The sequence below is a fragment of the Nothobranchius furzeri genome, chromosome 11, assembly GCF_043380555.1.
Source record: "Nothobranchius furzeri strain GRZ-AD chromosome 11, NfurGRZ-RIMD1, whole genome shotgun sequence".
Classification (NCBI taxonomy): domain Eukaryota; kingdom Metazoa; phylum Chordata; class Actinopteri; order Cyprinodontiformes; family Nothobranchiidae; genus Nothobranchius; species Nothobranchius furzeri.
In genome coordinates, this window is record NC_091751.1 from 63775528 (window position 1) to 63790177 (window position 14650).

Sequence of the window (14650 nt, forward strand, 5' to 3'; positions counted from 1 at the left end):
TTCTCACGGGGCCGCACAGTTAGTAACTTTTCTTAAAAGTAAAGCAACCGGAAGGCAGTACGTTTTTTATTCTGAAAATCTCGGGAGCTTCTCTCCATTTCCGCGTCCGATTTCCTGTCTTTCCTTCCCCAAAAATGTCGAACTTGACCCGTTTCAGTGGCGTCACGCGTAGAAAATAGAACCGGCGCGTAAAGGCCGCGACATGCTGCTCCTGAGATGCAGCCGACTCGCGCTGCTGACGGCTCCAGTGGAAAAGGTTCTGTTGACCACAGCGGTTCCTATCAGCAGCTACGACGTGCTGCTGCAGTAACGCGCTGCTGACGGCTCCGGTGGAAAGCCGGGGTAAGGCGGACGGACTTTTCCTGCCGATCTCTTATCGGGTCTTCTCCCGTGTTTTATGGTCAGAAAAAGTGCTAGTGTGTAAAATAATGAAAAGTATTTTTGCAGATATTTTATTAATGTCTTGTATGTTTTGCTAGGAATAACTGCAAACTGTTTTGATGGAAATGGGCGAATCTTTTGATTGTTAAACAATCACTTAAAAAAAAGTGTCCCTTGTTTTTATTTCACGCTTGTCATCCGGACACATTACAACATCCATTATAATCCCTACAGATGTCACTCTGAAGACCATTCCAGCTCCTTAAATGTCTAAAATATACATATTTGACAAATTATTAAAACAAGGAATAGTGCAGCAGTATGGCCTAATTGTTTTACACACCCCATCGTTTTGGCCAGCTCACTCTAGGCGTTCTCATTATGGCGTCTCTCTCACACACATACAAACATACGTGTGTCATGGCAAAATTTACTCCAGAAAATTTAAAGAGAAAACATTTGCATCAGTGAGCGAGACGTCTGTTATCGATGATTTCACTTTGGTGAGCTCCCCACAGTGGCTGGATGCTCAAGAGTCTCCGTCTCATCATATTTAACTCTTAATAAGTCTAAATGACACGTACACAAGGAACAACCCTCGCAGTCACCGTGAGCCACACAGCACGAAAGCACGAGTTGTCCTTCACCGTCGATCCCTCACACGGGACTTGCTGACGCTAACTCCACTTGGATGGATGGTATTTTCCAGGGCGAGCTGCAATTTCTAGCAAGTTCAACAAATGCAGTTCTCATCAACCAAGTCAAGCCGCCTTCACGACCATGAAATGTGCTCTTTAAATTTAGAAAAAGAACAGTTGGTTTTTTATGGAAACTGTACAACAAAAAAAAAATCAAATAAAAAATACATTTGAACCAAAAATGTTGTATATTTACAAAAAAGGACATTCACTCCATGAAGAACGGAAGAGCTAAAACAAAAAGAGACACGTGTCTGTCAGCGAGGTTCTGTGATGACTGGGAGTCTGGACCGAGGGGAAGTCTGCAACGGCGCGGGAGTTTGGGGGGGTGCTACCCAGAGACCAGGTGTACTCCTACAGAGGTGATTCTGCTGAGGTCAGTGCAAAAGGACCGTTTCTGGAATGTACTAGGTCAGTCTACTGCATCCATGTGCATAAACACTCAGACACAGACCAAACTTTCAGTCGCCAATCGAGCAACGATCTAAAAAAAACAAAAGGTGGCTGAAAACTGGAAACCATTTGTTCCTCAAACTGGTGCCGAACCAACATGGACCACCTTCTTCCCAGGAGTGGGTTGGCTGTGCCAAAGTGCTCAGGTCACTTCCCTATGATACATCATGAATCATGTCCTCACAAGTTTACTGGTTTTCATCGACTCTGGACCACACAATGGGGTTTAGGGAACTACATGTCGGAGGTGGGTGGCGATTGGCAAATGACAAAGTTCTGGATGTAAAAATGACGACTTTCATGTGGACTTCTGCCTATAGTGAAGTGTCAAGTCCCCTCCACTCTTCCAGATAAAATGTTTAACTGTCCGCAGGTCCATGTTGGGGTCTAGAACCTGGCAGAAAGAAACAAAACCCAAACGTTACTAAAGTGAGCCATGATCTTTGATGGTTTCATCTGACTGGTGATCAAGAAAAGGGTCAGCGTGCCTGGTCTTGACACATTAGCTCAATCTTCTCCTCAGCTAGCATGGCCATGTCCTCCTCCTTCTCCTGTTCTCCGGGTTTATCGTTGGCAGAGGAGCTGGTGGTCTGCGACTCGTTGTCCAGGTTAATGATCTTCTCGTAGACGTGCTCCATCACCTTCCTAACCTGCAGCATGTCACTGGCCGAGAGGCGGTCCCTGCAGAACAGAAAGGAGAGAAAAAATGAAACAAAACCTCACAGGTGAGCTGAAACTTGCCGGACTTGGTGACTACAGGTAATTTGGTTCTCAGCTGCAGAGACGCAGAACGTCCCAGACTTACTTTTTTAGCGTTTTTGCACCAGAGGAAGAATGGGGCTGGAGGTAGAATGGAATTTTGTTGAACTTGGGCATATTTTTCTGGAACAAAAAACAAATGTGGGAAAATCACAAGCATCGAATCATGTCAAAAGCTCTGTTGTTCACTAATTTTCCATTTTTAAAGGTGTCTAACACAAAGCATTCAGTCCATCTAGAACACTGACCCATTTTTGTGTGTGCTAAAACTGATGGACTGTGGTGGCCATCTTGAATCAGATCTAATTTAAAAGCAAAGTTTTACAAAATTTTTAATTGATATCCAACGTTCACTTTCCGAGGGTGTCCTTATAATCCACCCAGCGGTTCATGGGAAGTGTGGCGGACCAACAATCACATGCACTCATGGGCAAAAACACCACTGTCACCTTTCAGCGTTGGAGAATAAACATGGTTTTGGATAACTGAATGATATTTTACCTACATTTGAACTTTTTCTAAGGATCTATAAAAGATGGCATGTTGGACACAGAGACAAGGAAGACAAAACAATCCGACTGGGCTGAGAGGTGAGAGAAGAAAGATTTGACGCCGAGTATCAAACAAAGCAGCAGTGGTACTCACATCTACAGTTATATCAATGACCCACTGTGGGACCGTCTCATTCAGCAGCATCGACTCAGTCTCTCCACCTGAATCTCTACATAGCAGCCTGCAGCAGAAGCAACAGAGACTCGGTCAACCTTTATCCAGAAGCTATTACCTTCCTTGCATCTAGAGGCTGGGCGACAGGACCACGTTAATTCATGAATGTTAGCAACAGCAAGCTAAACCTTTGTTTATTTGTGACCTGTTGATTACCGTAAATGTTATAATAGCATACTTTTCTGTTATAAACAAAGCTATTGGTTAAATGTGAATAATTCTAATGATGTTGATGCATCAACTACTCTTGTTAATGTAGGAGGGATCGCTGCTGAATAGCATCTGTTCAGTGATGTTATCCGATCTAAATGTTGTGTTCTTTGTTTCTTTGGGTATGAGTCTACAGAGTGAGTTAGTGTGCTTGCTTTTCTCTTCAGTGACTTAAAAGGGTTCTAGAACTACTTACTGCAATTGGAAACTGTTCTCTGAGCCTCTATACAGCAAAAATAAGCATTTGAGACTCCAGCCCTGACAAATGTCCAAACATAACCCCACCCCACCCACTAGACCAGGACATAAATGTTAAAGAGGTCCTTCACTCACATATTTAATACATTTGCAGCGGTCTATAGTAGGGATGAATGCCTTGTAAGTGAGGGGAAAAATGGCTCCGGTGCTTCTGTTTCAGCACGGAGAGTTCAGCTGAAGGAGGAAGGATTTGGAGTCTTTTTTCCTGATATTTGGACATCTCAGTGGTATGAGTGCCTGCTCTGAGACTGAGAGATTGTTGGTTCAAATCCACGGTCAATCATATCAAAGACTTTCAAAAAAAAAAAAAAAAAAAAAAAGGGACCCAATGCCTCCCACCTGACACTCAGCATTAACTCATTCCCTGCCAATAATGACTAAAGTCTTCATTTGCATTTTTTACTGTGTGGGCGTCGGAACGAGCCCCCGCAACGGGAGAACAAACATCTCAGCTCTAAAGCCGATCTTCATCCACATACGTCACGTGATCAGGAAGCAGAAAATCCACGTGTTAGGAGATGGTTTTGGGCAGCTGCTGTAAAAACAAGTGAGGCGCGAACCGGAAAAGCTTCTGCCGATCACAATTCGACAACGGATTATGAAAGAACGGATAACGCTCGAAACACGCCGATTCTTCCTGATGTAAGAGGTGAGTCTCCGCTTTGTTTTGGCTATCAAGAGTTATCTCTGTAGTTATGCTGCTATAGGCTTAGACTGCTGGAGGACACACTGACCACTTTTCACACTCGACTACTTTCTTCTACTATCTGCTCTTAAACTGTATTATTTCCTGCTATTTCAGCTGTTAACTTTATTTTCTCTCTAAGTGTTTTTCTCCCCAGAAGAAGCTACAACGATGTTCTGCTGAGCTGTGGTGGCCTCATGGAGGGGGCCATCGTCTAGCACACTGCTGCTAACCACTTACACATTCTCCCTCCTGATAATAACTTTTTACTTTCTTTGACATTGAATGTGCTACTACTAGTTTACCCGTTTAATTATAGATTCACTAGGATAAATACAATAAAGTTTATCTCTCACCAAATAGAATATTTACTAAGAAATCACAATATAACTATAGAAACACTGCTTGGTGGGTGGGTGTGTGCGTCTGCTCTGTCTTCTCGATCCCCAGTGAGTCGTGGAGGATGGCTGCTTATACTAAGCCAGGATTCTCTGGAGGTTTCTTCCTGTTAAAAGGGAGTTTTCCTCTCCACTGTCTCTACATGCTTGCTTAGTATGAGGATTGCTGTATTGTCACTGACACTAGTCAGTGACTCGATGCAATTTGCTGGGTTCCTTATATAGGAAACTTTTTAATGATTGGCTTAATGAACTGACCTGTATTGGAATGTTTATTATGTGAAGTGCCTTGAGACGACTCTTGTCGTGATTTGGCGCTATATAAATAAAATGGAATTGAATTGTTTTGGCGTCGACATCATCCTAGCGCGCAACGTTCTTAAAAAAACTTAACGTTGACTTAAAAAAACTGTAAAAATGGTGAGAAACGCTGGCAGCGAAGGGCTTTACCGATCAGGAAACGTCTGGCAGTGAATGAGTTAAGGGGTTGGATTGAGGGGGTTAAACCACCAAATGGTTCCAGAGCGCGGCGGTGTCTACATCACACCACTCACGCAGGGGACGGGCCAATTGCAGAGATCAAATGTCACACACACAAGTGTGTGACAACTAGCAGGACTTTAACTTTAATGTCACCTCTGATTGGCTAATAACACAACTGTACCACTGACCGTTTGCTCTACAATGTTCATGTTTTATCTCCACAAATAACACACGTCGGAAGAAGTTCTGCTGTGTGGTGGAGTTGCTAATGCCAACGGTTAGCTACTACCAGCTGAGTTGTTCTCTTCGGTTTCCTAGACGCTAAACCAACAGCAGCCTTTCCTGTTGTGAGTCAAGATGAGTGAGGTTAAAGTTCAGTGTCCATGTGATGAAATCTGTCAGGATTTTCTAATCTCAGTTTCACCGTCTATTTTCTATCAGAAGCTAAAGCAGGAGATAGGTGTAGGAGACCATTTTCATGTTCAGCCTGAGTGAAAATATCTCAGAGTCGCTGCTTGTTTTCAAAAATAATAAGTAAAAAAAAAAAAATGTTTTTCAGTGAAGCACCTGTTTAAACGAGCTGTGTGCTGATTGGCCAGACTACCCAAATAGCTCTATGGCTGCTTGAAGATCCAATCTCTGTTCTCAGCGGTGTTCAGTTTCCAAATCCATCTGGCATTCATTCAAACTCTGGATATTCCCAGTACATCCTGGAACGTTACACGTCAGCTCCGACATTCTTCTTGTTTTTCTCGTGTCCAACAAAGATGTTAGCAGTAGCTGAGGCTAGCATTGTCCTTCAGTTACACCAGCATTTATTGGCTCTTTTGGTCGGGTACATTAGACACCCTAAAGGTTGGTTTATGCTTGACGCGTCCGCGCGGTCCGCACGGCTCCGCGCGGAAAAGTTGCGTCATTTTAACAACCACGCCCCTCCACACGGCCCAGAATTTCCGCAACGCGCACCTAGGAAAATTTCTAACCACGCGGACGGACAGACGCGGAAAAACATGGCAGACCGGCAAGAACTAGTATGGCAGAGGTTCGTAAATACAGACATTTGTATGATTCAGCTCTCAGAGATCACCGTGATCAACACGTTGTTAATAATTCTTGGAGAGAAATAGCTCGCACTGTCGGAAAAGACGAGAACGCTGTTAAAAATGCTGGAATGCCGTGTTGTAAACAGTAATTTCTACTTCTACTATGGTGTAGTGTTGGGTGCATGCCGTAGAGCTCCATGCTGCCCCCTACAGTTTGGCAGAATATTGGCTCACCGCAGAGACAAGCCGCATGAACCATAAACGCTGCGAGTTGTGAAGCGTGTTCCATCCGCGAGGCGCATCACCGCGCGGAAAGTGAATGTGTCAAGCATAAACCAAGCTTAAGCTGCCTGGATTCAACAAGAAGGTAAACGTCGAACCCTTTGAAAACCCTTTTTAACACTCTAAATGTTACGATGTACTCTTTGTGCCATGTCACACCACCCTGTGGTCAACAGGTTTAAGGTATGCTAATGACACCATACCTAAATAGAGTTCTCCCTCCTGCTTCTCCAAAGATGACTGGTGTGTGAGGAGGAACCTGGAAATATCCGTTTCCTTTCTGCACCCGGTTCTCCTGCTCTCCGTTCACTGTGGCACAAAAACACAAAGCTGTGAGAGACAAAGCTCTTCTGACAACACACCTTTAAAGCCATGCGGCTGTGCACAACAGGATTATATTTAGTAAAGACAAGTAGTCAGAGGTTACGGGCTCCTTACCGTGGTTCACCTCATTCTCCTCCTCATCCATTGGGTTGATACGAGTTCTGGGCCAGAACTCCAGCAGAGCTTGGAGCAGCAATCCACCGAGGTTCACTGAAAAAAGGAAAGATCAGGAATGCGCATTGATGTTTCCAACATCTCATTAAGGAAAGGAGCTATTGGCCGTTGTCCTAAAAGTTATTTTACATCACATAACTTATGTGCATGAAACTTTAAAGAACGTGGTAGGAGAGAGAAAAGGCACCAAGGCTGATGAAAATGAGATCAAATGACATCCTAAGCTTGTTAATCCTTGAATTTTACAAATGTCACAATTCCAAAACATCTCCTTAATCTGGGAATTGGACTGGCAAACGTGACCAAAAAAGGGACATTTTGTAGAATGTCTGGTTTGCCTTTTGTGCTCATGGCCCACAAGGAGCCCACAAGAGGCAATAAGATATGAATACATCAGGTGGGATCAGTTCTGCTCTGACTGCTGATGCAGCGACAGGACTGGGCTGCCTGTGAGTGATTTGGGATGGGGACCTGGAGCAGCTCCCATAGCTTATTTAGAGGGATGCATGTTTTATCATCGTTCTCTTAAGGTCCCCAATAAGACCAGAAAACGTCTCCAGATTTGTCACTAAGCTGCAGATGTTCTTTGTTGACTCACAAACCATTCAGAGCTGTCAACAGGGCCCTACTGTATAACATGTTATGAAAGCTCAGAGTAAATGAAACTTGATAGCCTACACTTTGGGTCGGATCCATCAGAACTTGAAAACCCTGCATCTTTTGCTGACACCCAGGCGGCAAAGCAGTCACTCTCATCCAAGGTGATGGTCAGCATCTAATGGAAACAGTATGAAAGACAAGAACCAGGCTAAAGGCTTTCATATCCAACCAAAAGGAAAAGTTCACGAATCAGCAGATTAGCAACTCACCCCAGTTTTCAGGTCAACCGAGAACCAGTTTGGCACGTAGACCATCTTGAAGCGCTTTTTAATTTCTTCATCAAACTCCACTTTGCCCAAATCTTCACCTTTACAAGCCTAAAATAAAACAAAGTTAATGCAAACTGCATAAATGAACAAAAGTGATGTACCCAGCTAAAACCTACTCAGGGTATCTGCAGGTTTAAGGGAGCCAAATTTAAGACTTTTTAAGACCTTTTTTAAGGCCACTTTGACCAAATTTAAGCTTTTTTTTCCCCAATTAAATTTAAGCTATAATTTCCAGCTATTGCCTGGAACCGGTGCTAACCACGTCGCAAACGTGGGATTAGCCATCCAGTTACCATTAAACTTCCACTTCCCCATGGCGCAAGCTCCCACTAGCTTAACCAGCTAATGTGCTCATCTAAAAATAGCCCCTTTTCACAACCAACTGAATGTGTACGGTTCCGCTTACGCAAACATCATACACAAAAAAATGCTGAACACAAACTAGAAATTCACAAAATTTTTATAGAAATAAAAGAATCTTGTTTATTGGTTGTTTGGTCATTCAAGACCTTTGGAAACTGTATTTAAGGATTATTTGTCATTTTAAGGGCTGCACGATATTAGGAAAACCTGCGATATTCGATAACAGTGCTTAATATTGCGATATCGATATTACTCGCGATAAATGAACAAATACTAAAGTATGCAGTGTTGATGTCGTCCGGCGTGTGACATCTGCTCTGGGTTTAAAGCAAACAAAAACTAATGCATGAATTCCATTACAACATGACATTTTTATTGCAAAAATATGCAGCTGCACCTGCTACTGTATTAGCAGCAAAACAACAAACTGCATGCATGCAGTTTCTCAGTGACTTTAAAACATCACCTCCACCATAAAACTTTTTCTGATGCTCCAAATACAGAAAAACATCCCTTACCAGGTTTTTTTTGAATAAATAAAAAATATCAGAAAATAAGTTTAAATGTTAAATAATAGTTAACATCACTTAAATGCAACAGCAAATTCTCTCATTGCTACTGAGCATTTTCTCCACTTATGTGGTTATGATATAAGGCTGTTGCTGTAATTGGGAAGTGAACTGTGCTGGGCCAAACTAGGAGAAAGTTAAGATTTTCTGAGGGAAAGAGAAAAACAATTGTCTACCTTTCAGAAGAGGAACTGGCAAAAAACTACATGGAAAATATGTGAAAACGTTTGTTTTTAAACCCAAATTGAACAAGTTTACCTAGATCTTAAAAAGCAGCTCAGATGATGAAACTGCAACTATGATTCTGATAACAAGCTAACAAATTGAACTACTACTAGCTCCTCTTAAGATAACCGGCTAGCTGAGCTTCTGACTGACAGTTTATGTGCAGCAGCAAATCAACTATCCTGATTAACAAGGTTATAAAAGCTCATAAATGAAAAATCACTTTGATGTGTGGGGGAACTTTTCCAGGCCCTCTTTAGCAGGGTGGGACTGGGAGGAGAGTGCTGTAGCCTTTTAGCTGGAAGCTAACCGGAGCCTGAGGCTAACACTAGCGACATGAAGGTGGGTTGGTTCACCGGCACGTGTCGGAGTCAGCCCGGTAAAAATGATTAACGACACCGAGCGGACTCACGTTCACGTTTCAAAGCAGCGCTGATTCCAGAAACCTCAGCACAAAGTGCGTTCGTTGCTCTGAGCCAGCATGACGAACAAGGGAACGGCGCCGCTAACTCAGTTCGGGTGTTGCTTTCCAAAAGGGTCTATGTAGGGGGCGGGCGTATTACGTGACCGGAACCATCCGATTAGCCGCATATCAGAAGGGCTACATTTGATTGGTCAAATAATGCTTCACTGTAAAAAACAGAGCTGGTTTACTAAAAGCTGATGTATGACACGGATGGAAATGTTTGAACCAAACATTTATCGCTGTTTTTGCCGTGTTTTGCGATGGGCCTATCGCACGTCCTGTTATCGCGATGACGATAATTTTTCGATATATTGTGCAGCCCTAGTCATTTTTAAGGATTTTTAAGGCCTTAAATTTGGAAAAGCTAATTTAAGACTTTTTAAGGACCCGCGGATATCCTGCTACTGAGTACCACAAATATAGAGAAGAGTTCCGAGCCTGGAACGTTGACCAATAGAATTGTTTCATAAGAGGAAGCTGTCAACAAAAACGCGCCACAGTTCCCAGCATGCACTGCGGGGCGACAAACCTCAGTCAGCTTAGCACACCAACCTAGCTTGAATGCTAACTCAAGCTGCACTGAATTAATGTCAGTCGGTAAACTTCAAGTTAACTGTAGAAGTGGAGGGAAGAGATGAAAGGTGTATTGGAGCTAAGAGATTAGCATACTGTAGCGTTAGCAGGGGTGTGCTAGCATCACGAGTGCCAGATTCCTGCAGGTTTTAAACATTTCTCTGCTTGAAAACTGCAGATTAGATTAAAATGAGTGATTAGCAGCAGCTCTTGCAGAACCTGATGAAGGCTGAGGAGATAATCCAGCAGGTAGAATCAGGTGTCTAAGCAGGAGCATATCAACTGACTAGTCCGTTAGCATTAAAAAGCTATGCGTTTGTGCACGTGTGTGCACATACGGGGGGGAAACGTAGTACAACACTACTAAATGAACCCTCGTTCATTGGATTGTTCTAATATTACTGTTAAATCACTTCACTCACTAATCGTCTGTCTCAGTTGGATCTTATTTGTCTGCGTGATGATTTCAGAGATAATGAAACACGTTGGAGGTGTCGCAACTTTCAATCTGCCAGCTCTGCAGATGGACGAGCCATAGTTCTGAATTTCTCCTTTAGCGGCTTTGGGAATCTTAAACATTCCCACACAGGAGACTTCAAGCACTTCTGAGGTGGAAACAGAGCAGTGGTTGTTGTCGCTGGTGCTGTTTCTGCTGCGTGCATCCATTTTAGTTTGGCCTTTTTTCTTTGTTCGTGCGAGTCGCGCTTATGTCCTTTTTTTTTTAAGTCAGCTGTGTTGGAGAAGTCTTAACGGTGGACTAACCGCAATGTTTCACACAACCAGTCAAACCGGTTAATCCTTGCAACCCTAATTATAATACAGTTCTTTATCATATCCAAAAGGCTGGATTACCTTTAGCACGTCCCAAAATGCCACGTTGTTGTTAGTGTCTTTGGTGAGGATGTGCCTCTTGTCATTCAGAATGTGGCACTGTATAATGCTGGCCCCTCCTGCAAAAACAATGTTAACAAACTTCATGAAAAAAAAACCTGAAAATATCACTTAGAAAACAAAGTTTTTCCCAAACGTGAAGTTACCCTTGATGACTTGTTCTGGTTGAGTACACAGTGGAGTCAGAGGGGTGGTGCAGTCGTTGTCGTACTCTCCTGATGATCTGAAGTTGTGCATTCCTTTTAGAGACTACACACACACACACACACACACACAAAAGCTCGGTTAATTATGTCATTATGGTTGTACCATCCATCCAAATAAAACAGCTGGTTTAATGTTTCACATTAATGAGACTGGCTGTGAAAAGTTTCCATCCAGACTTAAATGCTGGCAGACCTGAGGTGTCATGCATGCTCACCCATTTATTGACAGATGACTTGGTGGTGGAAACCCAGATCGCTGGAGGTGGGTCAGTGGTTCTGTCCAGTTCCATCTGAGTAAAAAATAATAATAAAAAAAGTAAAAAAGGTTGAATGATTTGAACAAATAGGTGCAGGACCAGGACTCTTTTAATGACTCAGTTACTATACAGCAATCAAAGCACATTCATGTTCTTACTTTGAGCACCGGAGCCTTCTCCTCACAGATGAGCACTCTGATGTCTGGGTTACGCAGGTCAGTGCAGTAAATCTTTTTGTCTCTGCCTCCAGAATAAACATGTGTAAAAGCTTCATTGACCTGCAGGGCCCACACCCCCTCGTCGTGCACACGGTAGGTGGCAATACACCTCTGCTGGCCAAGTGACCACAAGCGGATGGTCCCGTCCGAGCTACCAGATAGGCACTGCAGGAGAGGAAACGCCAAACTGGGATTGGAAACCATCTCTGTTTATCAAGTGTTGTGTTTTTGACGTTTTCCCTGCAGGTTACCTGAGTGCCATCTCGATTCAGCAGCAACGACTTGACGTTGTCTGAGTGACCTTTTAGCTTCATTAGTTTTGCACAAGTTCGAGGATCCCACACTCTCAAAACCTGTAGGAAGAAATATGTATTTAGCAAATGCTTTTATCCAAAAATGACAATGTAATAATAATGATTGTTAATGGCAAACATTTCTTTCCTCTGTCTATTGTAGATAAACAAAAGTCAATAAACCTTCTATAAACAACTTTATACTTCCACAATTCAAGTGACTTTAATGTGCATCTTTTATTTGAGCCAAACTGAGTTTCTGATTAAACAAATCAATGTGTCAAATAAGACAAGCTAAACAGTCAGAAGTCTAATGAAAACAAACCTTTTCAGTGGATCCAGAAACAATAACTGTACCCATCTGGTTCATAGCTAGGCTGTAGATCGAGTCCTTGTTCCCACTCAGCGACGACGCTGTAAAGAGACAAATTGTTGGGAGACCAAAGGTGGGCCACAAACAAACAGCCAGACAATATCTGAAACGCTGTAAAATCAACGGCTCAGAGCCAAGAGTTCATAGATGAGCCCGTCAGCCACAGCTCAAAGCTTTTACTCACTGGTGACAGTGTTGTTGGAAGCTGTGAGCGCTGTTAGTGTGTTTACATCCCAAAGAAAGATCTGCCGGTCCAGACCAGCTGACGCCACCAGCTCCTTGTCCTTAGCGTACGCCAAAGCTTTTACATAATCCTTGTGTGTCCGTAATGTTGACATGCAAAACCCTTTATGTGCATTCCACACTTTGACCGTTGTATCAGATGAAGCTGATATCACTAAAAGGAGAGAAGTGTTGGTCAGAGGAAGTGAAACAGCTGATCATATCTAAATACAAAACAAGTCTGTTGCAGCAGGTAAAACTCACATGTTTTTCCATTGCAACAGAGAACTATATCATTCACCCAATCTGTGTGATGCTCCATGGAGGCAATGTAAGGATCCTGCTATGATGAAGGAAAGAAAGCATTAATGATGCATGCAGCCAGCGGTCTACCAGTCAGATGTGATGGTATTGTAGTAAAGCTGACAGGAGCGTTAACTACTTTGTGCTGGTAGACGCTCCATATCCGGATGATGGAGTCTCTCCCGGCGGTGAAGAGCCGGTTCAGAGCAGGGTCTAGCTGGAGGGCGTTCACCCCATTTCGATTATACTTCTCCACTTCGTCTCTAATAACGTACGATACCTGTAACACAGGTAAGTGGGCGGGGTCAGACTCCTTTCAGAACAACTTTAGTTTGAAACCACAGCAGTACAACTGTAAAGCTGCAAACAGAATTATAACTTACAATTTATTGAGAAACAAACAATAAAAAAATGCGAATCGGAGTTTGGTTGAGTTGAAAATAAAACTCAGAGCGGTTCAGCTTTAGGAACGGGTGTATTTAAGATTAAACACACACCTTTGTCGTGGTAAATAGGAAAGCCACATACCAGCTATTAGACGGAGCCTGGATTCAATGTAGCGTAGCTACCGCCAAAACCGCAACAGCATTAAATTCATGTCCAAATGGCACTTATGTCATTTGTGCTGATTAGCCATTTAATGATTTACTTAAAAAGTACGTTTGCGACAACTTTTCACAAAAGCACGTTGTCATTTAGACGCACTCGTTAGCACAAGACGCTAACGCCCTGCGTTAGCTAAGCTAGCTAGGTTAGCCGGCTTGAGCCATGAGTCATACCCGAATTGCTAACCTTAACAGGCGCGTTTTGTAGCCACTCTAGTATCTATGATGCATTTCTTTAAGACGGAGACCATAAAATTATCATTGTCACACACGGAGCAGCTCTGCAGCTCGCGTAATTTACCTGCACTTTCCTCCGCCCAGCAGCATTTTGTCTGTGATGCGTAGCCATCTTGCATGTTGACAGTCAATTCATGTGATGCTACATCCGGAAAAAAGAAAACATGTGCACGTGGGGGTTCTGGGTAATGGAGTTTGTCCCTTTCATCCAACCACCCAGTCACGTTTTTCCAGCATGAATGACCGGAACATTTTAAGGTCAAAGGTCAGAAATGATCCTTTAGGATTCTCTGCAGGAGAGCAGAATTCATAGCTAGGGTTACAACAGGTAATCCTGATGCAGCAGAGCAGCCCCAGACCATCACACTACCACCACTATGTCTGGCAGTTAATGTTAGTCTGAAAAGCAGCGTTAGTTTTACACCAGGTGTAAAGATTCAACAAGGAGGGGATTACATTTTCACATAAAGTCAAGTTGGTCTGAGCAGCTTTTTTAAAATTCGTTTTTTTTTTCTCTCAATAAATTAAAAATTTCACTTGAAAACTGCATTTTCTATTTATTTGGGTTATCTTTGATTTGGAATCTGTTTGCCAATCTGAAACATTTGAATATGAAAAAAAGGGGGTAAATAATTTTTTTGTATAAGTACTAAGAAAATTGACCTAACTGTATAAAACAGATAGACAAAGGTTAAAATGTCAATATTATGCCAAACTAATAATATTTGTTTCCCTGCTCAGTTCATGTAATTTTTTTTAGTCTTCACCCCACCCCAATAAAATGTATTTAGATTGAAATCCCAACTGTAGAATTTTTAAAATTTAGCTTTTCATTTATAATAATAATAATAAAAAAGATCTTGTGCCCTTTTCCCCTTCGTATTGTTCTTTTGATTCTGCATATTCACTTCATATCATCAATGTTAATTCAAATCTGTGATCCAATTCAAACAGTTTCCAGTAAAGATTTAAACCTGCAGCATTCTCTGGCATCACTGTTAGGGTTGCTGTTGGCCACTAGAGGGCGGTCTACACACTAGATACCC

General features: G+C 42.6%; 1 protein-coding gene across 2 annotated transcripts; it reads right to left on the reverse strand.

The window, feature by feature from the left end:
- Nucleotides 1-1174: 1174 nt before the first annotated feature.
- On the reverse strand, nt 1175-13799 carry LOC107384271 (WD repeat-containing protein 48). Of its 2 annotated transcripts, none has more exons than XM_015957427.3 (18): nt 13669-13799; nt 12902-13042; nt 12724-12799; nt 12422-12634; nt 12190-12278; nt 11823-11924; nt 11512-11736; nt 11312-11386; nt 11037-11139; nt 10852-10949; nt 7744-7851; nt 7553-7649; nt 6815-6910; nt 6580-6685; nt 2937-3024; nt 2338-2414; nt 2021-2213; nt 1175-1926 (listed from the first exon to the last, which is right to left on the reverse strand). In XM_015957427.3, exons 1-18 carry the CDS (start codon nt 13714-13716, stop codon nt 1831-1833), a joined length of 2031 nt encoding a protein of 676 aa, XP_015812913.1. In that variant the 5' UTR covers nt 13717-13799; the 3' UTR covers nt 1175-1830. The 2 variants fall into 2 exon arrangements, with proteins under 2 accessions (XP_015812913.1, XP_015812912.1); XM_015957426.3 differs by having other exon boundaries at nt 12724-12802.
- Between the last annotated feature and the right edge of the window lie 851 nt (nt 13800-14650).